The sequence below is a fragment of the Bison bison genome, unplaced genomic scaffold (genome assembly GCF_000754665.1).
Source record: "Bison bison bison isolate TAMUID 2011002044 unplaced genomic scaffold, Bison_UMD1.0 scf7180017864080, whole genome shotgun sequence".
NCBI lineage: Eukaryota > Metazoa > Chordata > Mammalia > Artiodactyla > Bovidae > Bison > Bison bison.
This window is the reverse complement of record NW_011494652.1, coordinates 1,846,160-1,854,381: the sequence shown is the minus strand read 5'-3', so window position 1 is coordinate 1,854,381 and position 8,222 is coordinate 1,846,160. Positions and strand designations below refer to the sequence as shown.

The 8,222-nt window shown below is 56.5% G+C and overlaps 1 protein-coding gene across 1 annotated transcript in view; it reads right to left on the bottom strand.

Annotated features, from left to right (window-relative positions):
- The window catches only part of SHANK2 (SH3 and multiple ankyrin repeat domains 2), a 563,331-nt gene that overhangs the window by 198,319 nt on the left and 356,790 nt on the right, over positions 1-8,222 (bottom strand). The window contains exons 16-17 of the mRNA XM_010837814.1: positions 5,163-5,238; positions 4,774-4,900 (exon numbers count right to left, since the gene is read on the bottom strand). Of these exons, the coding sequence (XP_010836116.1) occupies positions 4,774-4,900; positions 5,163-5,238 (203 nt within the window). The remainder of the gene's footprint in view (positions 1-4,773; positions 4,901-5,162; positions 5,239-8,222) is intronic.

The following is an 8,222-nucleotide window of genomic DNA, read 5'->3' as shown; positions in this document are numbered from 1 at the left end:
GCTGGCTGGATGGATGGGTGGATGCATGGATGGACGGGTAGGTGGTTGGGTGATTGGATGGATGGGTAGATGACTGGGAAGACAGCTAGCTGGCTGTTTGGCTGAGTGGACAGGTAGTTGGACGGATGTGTATCTGGCGGGGAGATGGGTGGATGGACAGAGGGAGTCTAATTGTCCTGGGGTGAGACGCTGGGGTCCCCCCGCCTCTCCCAGATAGACCTCCCCTGGATGCCCCACCCTGATGAGGCTGGGGATCCAATTTAAGGACACTGAGAACTTCAGACGCTATTTCCTGCGTTGAGAAGTGTTTTAAAATATGACATTGAACTGCCTTAAGGTTCTGTTGTAGAAATGGCCCCACATCCTCTGCCTTCTGACCTGGACACGTGTCCACGTTTCTAGATCTTTCTATCACGTGCAGGATGGGTAGATGGCAGGGAATCTGAGGCGGGAATCAGCTCGAGCAACCAGACACATTCAACCATGACCGGGTGTGTCTCCGCCCTTGCGCTCTCAGCTCTGAGTCTCCAAGTCAAGTTTCTGACATAAGAGGGGGTGGGAAGGGGAGAAACCTCCTGACTGATTCAGAAACTGTCTCCATTGAGTCCTGCTTCCCGTGGCATTTTCTTTCATCACATCTGCATCTGCCGAGGGGAGGCCTGAGCCCCGAGCCACCAGTCCAGGCCACCGTGGGTAACTGGCCTGGAGGCTGCAGCGGCCCCCAAGACCTCTGCATCTAACGTGAATCTGGAAGCGGGCTAACAAGTGCCCAGCTGGTGTGAGGCCACACTACGGCATGCAAGCCCCCGGACGCTCTTTGCCACTCACCCAGAGGACCAGAGGTCAGCCTCTCACTTCAACATCCACACCGGAGCTGCCCCTGCCAGGCCTGGGAGACAATGGCACCCAGGGGCCCCAGGCTGCCTCACTGCCTGCCCTCCAATGCCTTTGCCAAGCTCACAGTCTGGATAAGGTCAGCTGGGGGCCCTGCGCCCTTTATGGAAAAGCTCAGAGGTGCTGTGGTAACCAAGGCAACGCCACCGCTCCCACCTCCCAACACCCACCACGGGGCGGTGGTTCTGTCCTGATGGGAAATCTGACCTCTCACCCTCACCCATCTTCCTCAATCCCAGGCTGGTCCCTGGGCCGGCCCAGGGCAGTAACAGCTTCACCTCGGGAGAAGGGGTGCTGAAGGCATGGGCTGTGTACTCTGATACTCAGACACTCGCATGGCTGAGCGCCAGGTCCCTAACTTGCCCCCCACCCCCGCCATCTCCTCTCCAGGGTCCTCCTGCCAAGTGGAAGATGACACCAGTGTTCCAGGTGGCTGGCAGGGTCACTGGTCAGTGGTGCTGTGATCCATGCAAGGTGGCTGGCACGTGGCAGGAAGTTAACAGAACGATCGTCATTCTGATTTCTTTTGTGGCAACACCACGTCACGTGGGGGCCTGTGTGACTCCTCCTTGTGGGAAAGGAGGGCGGGCTTCCACAGTCCTCCTCCTCTGCGATCCCGGGTACTGGCCCACAACAGGCACTCAGCACACAGGGAGAACCCAAGCCTTCATCTGCGGCCAAAACGGGGATGCTAACCTGGTCCCCATCTCAGAGGTCATCTGGTCCAGGCTTCTGTGACATTCCACCAAGACTATGCCCACCCTGCTTGACTTCCTCCCTATATGGGGAGAGGCTCTGTGCCGTTGCTCAGTAGCCAGGATGGCTCCACAAGTCCTTTGCTGGCCGAGCTACAGCAGATATCCCTGCTGCTCTCTGGACCTGGTCTCAGTCACAGAACACGTGGCCCAGACCGCCCAGCCCCAGGGTCTTCTCTCCTCCCAGCTCAATCAGGTCAGGCCCTTCCATGGCGCCTCTGTGGGGAAGCAGCTGAGCCATCTCAAGCGCTGAGTGTGTGTACACACCCGCCCTCTCACACACACACACACGTGCGGAGGGTGGCCTGCTGGCTACTCTGCTGGTGACGGATCTCGTGGGGACACGGCTCTGCCAAGGCCACAGCCTGTGGGTGAGCCACGCCCAGCCCTCCCAGCTCTCAGAGGCCCCCTTCCCTCAAAGCCCCACTCCCAGCCTGGACAGCCCTCCAAGTCACCATGGCAACAGCTCCCGGAGTTTTTTCGGAGCCTCAGGCACCCCTCCCTGCTAGAATGGAAGCCAAGTGTGACAGCATGCTGACCGTGACCAGGGGCCCAGGGTCCACTTTGGCAGGCGGCCTCCTGCTAAGGCACAAACAACTCATCTGACCCAGATAGAGACTCATCAGCAGAAGCCAGGGGCGGGCCTGACTCCCTGGAAACCATCACTTCTCTGAGCACACTTTCTGGACTGTGCTGGCGGCCAAGCTGCGGATCACAGCCTGGGCTTTTAGGGTCAGGAGGTGGGCAGTCTCAGCAAGGTCTGAAGAGCCCGAAAGCCCTCTGAAAGAGGGGGCTGGCTACTCTGCTTGGAATCACATTTCTGTTCCAGCACACCTTGTTTATGAGAGAAGGGAGGCTGGGACAGGGGAACACAGAAACCAGCAGCTCCCCGCCTAGGTATTCACAGAGAAGAACTGGAAGCAGGTGTTCAAACAAACACTTGTCCACAAGTGTCCACAGCAGCCTCTTTACAACAGCCGGCAGGTAGAAGCAGCTCAAGTGCCCACCCACGGATGGATGGATACGCCAAATGTGGTCCCGCCCCACGACGCGATATTATTCAGCCTCAAAAAGGAAGGCTATTCTGACACCTGGTACGACACAGATGAACCTTGAGGACATTATGCTCCGTGAAAGCAGCCAGACATAGACGACAAACAGTGTGTGACCCCACTTACGAGGAGGCCCCTACAGCAGTCAGATTCTTAGAGACAGAAGCAGGATGGTGGGGGGCATGCGCTGGGGGAAGGTGGGGAGTGAATGTTTAATGGGGACAGAGGGTCAGGTTGGGAAGATGACAGTTTTCTGGCAATGGATGGCGGTAACCGCTGCAGAGCAATGTGAATGTACCTGATGCCCCTGAGCTGTGCGCTCAGACACGGTTATGACGGCGTCACGGACTCAAAGGACATGAGTCTGAGCAAGCTCCAGGAGACGGCGAGAACAGGAGGCCTGGTGTGCTGCAGTCCGTGGGGTCGCAAAGAGTCGGACACGACTGAGCGACTGAACCACAACTGCAGTTCGGGGGGTTGTAAAGAGTCAGACGCGACTGAGTGCCTGAACGACAGCAGTGTGAATGTACCTCGTGCCACTGAGCCACACACTCACACACGGTTATGATGGTAAATTTTATGTTACTTGCATTTTGCACTGAAAGTGAATGTCCGCAATTGTGTCCGACTCTCTGCAACCCCATGGACTGTACAGTCCATGAAGTTCTCCAGGCTAGAATACTGGAGAATGGGTAGCCTTTCCCTTCTTCAGGGGATCCTCCCAACTCAGGGATTGAACCCAGGTCTCCCGCATTGCAGGAGGATTCTTTACCAGCTGAGCCACCAGGGAAGCCCAAGAATTCTGCAGTGGGTAGCCTATGCCTTCTCCAGTGGATCTTTCTGACCCAGGAATAGAACCAGGGTCTCCTGCATTGCAGGCAGATTCTTTACCAACTGAGCTCTCAGGGAAGCCCACTTGTATTTCACCTCAATAAAAAATTACAGAAAAAAAGGGATGAAGCACTGACACACGCTACAGCATGGACGAACCTTGAAAATATTCTACTAAGTAAAGAAGGCACTCGCAGAAGCCACACACCGTAGGATTCCATTTTTCTGGGAGATGTCCAGAACAGGCAAATCCTCAGCGACAGAGAGCGGACTGGTGGCTGCAGGGGCGTGGGGCAGGGGAGGATGGAGACTGCTTCATGGGTCAGGGGGCTTCTTTTTGGGGCAACAGAAATGTTTTGGAACCAGATAAAGGTGATGTTGTTGTTTAGCTGCTAAGTCGTATCCAACTCTGTGACTCCACGGACTGTAGCCCCGCCAGGCCCCTCTGTCCATGGGATTTTCCAGGCAAGAGTACTGGAGTGGGTTGCCATTGCTAGGTTACGGAAATTTTAACTCAGTAAGAACAAACATGTGAAACCAGGTTCCACCCCTCGGCAGGCAGATGACCATTAAGACCCCCTGAGAGAGTCCGGGGAGAACCGAGGGCAGGGAGTCCGGATCTTCCCCAGCCCGGAACTTCTCAGGATGTGAGGTGGGCAGGGAACTCCAGACAGGGCCCCCGCTTGGCCGTCTGGTGAGACGGAGCGCGAGCGTGTGCCCTGCCTCCTCTGCTTCCCAGGCTGGTCCTCACTGAGCCCCCGCCCCCGTCTCGTCCAGTAAGAACCCTTAGTCTGGGTGGGGGGGACACAGAGACTTCGTGCCTGGGGACAGTCAGAGCCAGGGAAGCTGGCGCAGCGGCGGGCACACGGGGCAGAAGTGCTGCTCGTTCCCAGCTCTTCCTGGAGTCGTGGTCTAAAACGGCACTCCCCCTCGCCCAACAGGACCCCAGCCATCTCCACGGCCCCCAGAGCTAAAAGGCAGGGGTGCCGGGGACCTGAGGAAGGGCTCCTTGCATTACACGAGTGTGTTTCTGCTGGAAAATCTGAGCCCCTGCCCCGTGCCACAGCGCTCTCTGTAGGAACCAAGCGAGCCACTTCCGAAGCACCCAGAAAGCAAACCCGCCCCTCCTGCAAGGTCTGCCGGCTTTCGGGTCACAGGACAAGCCCTCCTCTGACCAAACTTTCGGCTCAGTGGCCAGGAGGAGCAGGGAAGATGCAAATGAGGTGGAAGTCGGAGGGCACCCTCATGTCCCCCAGGAAGACGCTGCCACGTGGGGCCACCTCCAGGCTTCTGCGGCCCAGTAAGGTCATCTTGCCTACTTGTCCCTCTTTCCTCTCAAACAAGGCCAGGCTCTCCTCCTCCTCTCCCCTGGCCGCCCCACCCGTGCGCTCCAGCCCGACAGCAAGCCGCAGGTGGCCCAGAGACCACTTCTCGAGCGGGTCCTCTGGAAGATGGTGGTCTCCATCATTCCAGCCCATGTCCACAGGGGTGGGGGGGTGGGGTGACGGGGGACACACAGAAGGAGACGAGCCAAGGACCCGAGTGCGCCATGCAGGATGGCCCAGCACCTTCCTGACCCCTACGAGCATCTTTGAGCGGAGGGGGCCTGGCAGGAGGAACCACGTCTTACCTGGAGGCATCGAAGCTGTCGTAGGAGCCGACTGTGTAGTGCCGGAAGAGTTTCTTGCTGCGGTCTGCACGAGTTTCTGCACAGAGAGGGAAGAGAGACATCATTTAGAAAGTCATGGCCCCCAAACGCTGAAACCATGAGAGGCTGGCCGGGCCCCTGCGTTTGTCTGACCTCGGACGTGTGGGACCCGCTTCTCCTGGGGAAAGATCTGGGAGAGAGATGAGGCCCTGCTCTGTGGCCTAACTTTGCAAACTGTGGGGGATGCCGATGAACGCCAAGGATGACTGCTGGAGAGTCCCGTGCTCCGGTCCCCAGTAGAGGCTGAGTCCCAGGGTCCCCAGGTGGTACAGGATGTGCTCTGCAAAGAAGACAGGGCCGTGCAGGTCGCAGTGGGAGCTGTGGCAGCCCACTCGGCACATGGAACCTGCTAGAACGGTATTCTGAAGTGACGCTGCCCAGCCGTCCAGTAAACATGAGAACCTGTGGATGACTGCTTTGGGGAAAAAAGAATCTTTATTGCTATTTTGCTGATAATTGTGTGTTCAGTCACTCAATCGTGTCCAACTCTTTGCATCTCCATGGCCTGTAGCTCCCCCCAGGCTCCTCTGTGCAGGGGATGTCCCAGGCAAGAATACTGGAGTGGGTTGCCATTTCCTTCTTCAGGGGATCTTCCCAACCCAGGGATCAAACTCGCATCTCTTGTGTCTCCTGCATTGGCAGGTGGATCTTTACCACCGTGCCACCTGGGAAGCCCCTGATTATCGTTACTTTCTCCTAAAACAAACAAAAACCAAACAAACGTGATTAAGGTCCTAATTAAGTCCTCTGCTTACTTCTCTTACTCAGCAGATTTCGAGGTAAATTTCACGGGAAATTATAAGAATGGTATAGTTAGACTTAATTGATAGCTCAGAGCTGGAGAGGGAAAAAACCCACAAGAGCACAAATGCAAGAAATACGGCTGCTTCTGACTTATTGTTCAGATATTTCCCCCTGCACACCCTCTTTCCCAAACCCTGGGAAAAATACAGAGAAATTTTGTGGTTAGCTTCAGGAAGATGGCTGAAATCTCATGCAAACCCTTGTAACTCTGTTGTCCGTCTCTCTGACCCCATGTTTCAAAGCAAATGTAATGTTATCCAAACCCAAAAGCACATTTCCAGTGGAAATGTGAACAACTGCAAAGGCGTTGAGAAGGGTATGCCTGATAACAGTTGACTCCTTTCAGGCCCAGAGGCAGCTGATGCAGCAAAAATACATGCCTCCTTCTATTAATATAAAGTGCGGTGTTGCCTTTGGGGGGGCCGAGAGGACCAGGCAGCCAGCTTAGGACTACATTTCCCAGCACCCCCTGCAGCCAGGCATGGCCACGTGACCAGCTCTCACCAATGGAACTTGAGCACACGCCACTGCAGGGGGGGGAGGGGAGAGGGGTGTGTGTGTGTGTGTGTGTCCCTTCCAAGCTTGGCTTCTATGGAGGCCAGGGAGCTCTCCATATCCTCTCTTGCTGCTTCTCCCAGCTCAAAGCTAGGACTCCCAGGCCTGAGAGGATGATGGGATCCTCAAGGATTCCTAGCAATGCCTGGGTCGCTGTGCGTTAGCTGTTAAAGTGGGCAGCACACTTGTCCGGCCTTGGGCTACACTCCAGGGACCTGTGTGTCAGAGCAGCTAACACTGCCTTAAAGGTTCTCTGGGACTCGGCTCCCCGGCCTCTCTCATCACTCCACCTGAGGCTCCAGTGATGCGAAAGTTAAAATCCCCTGAAGGTGGGTAACAGCCGCATCCCCATCGTGCTCCCTGAGGCTGAGCACTGACTGGGTCCCAGGCCCTGTTCCGAGCGCTGCTCCTGTACCCACTCATCTGCCCGTCATGGCCCCTGGGGAGGGGTATGTGTGCCACTCTGCACGTCCCGCCAAGTCCAGCCAAGGGTGGTCCCCTGCCTTTGGTCCATCTCATGCCACCCTTCCTATCCCCGTGTGTCCTCGCCGTGGAGTGAGCCACTCGCCTCCGCTCGGCGTCTGTCTTTGCTTTGTCATCACTGTCTTTGGGACAGGCTGGGATGTGGGACCCCTCACTGCAGGTTTGCAACCGGACAAACGTCTCCTCGAGCAACAGGTACAGAGAAACTCAAAGGAACTAAAAACAAACACGTGTGTGTGCAGTCGGGGCAGATTCTGGACAAGATACAAAAGACCGAAAAGCCCAGCGGCCCCTTCCGAGGAACAGGCAGCAAAAGCAGGTACCACGTGTGATCTCTGCACATGGCACCACCGAGGGGGTGGGCAGACCACCTCAGTCACTCCTTTGGCCCAGCCCACCAACCCGCCCCTACCCTCACCCCGTTTAAGGAACCAGCTCGCTCCCCTGGAGCGCAGCAAGGGAGCGAGTTTCTGGTCCTCTGTCCCTTGTGGGGCAGTATGAGTCCTAGTAACGCCTGGCCTGATCCTCATCTGGCCTCTTTATCCATTTCTGTTGATTAAAGAGTCCAAGAACCTGGGTCTGTAACATCTCTGTCCTCACTAACATCTATCGAGTCCCTCCCCTGGGTCACGATTTGTGCCCATCCAGGCTCCCACTTGTTGGTGACAGAAGCCTGGTGAGGGAGGTAAGACTGCTGGACCCATTTTACAGATGGGTCTACTGAGGATTGCCGAGGCCAAGGCACACACCGGGTGAACAGCATGGCTAGGATGGGTCCTCGGCCAGCAGACGGGCTCCAGGGCCAGGCTGAGAAGCAGCAGACCACACCCACGGGTCCCTGGTGAGGGCTGAGTGCTCCTTCAGTGCTTAAAGGCAGGGATCTGGCCTTAGGGCCAGGCTGAGAACCAGCAGACCACACCCACGGGTCCCTGGTGAGGGCTGAGTGCTCCTTCAGTGCTTAAAGGCAGGGATCTGGCCTTAGTTCTCTCTGTATCACCCCTGGTGTCTAACTCTTGGCAGACATGTGATGTCAGAGCTGGCAGACCCAATCCCAACAGTCCACTGTAATCAGCAAATAGAAACACACTTCACACAGTCGGAGGGACCTGGAGACACTGGTCCAGCTGGGCTGTATGTATG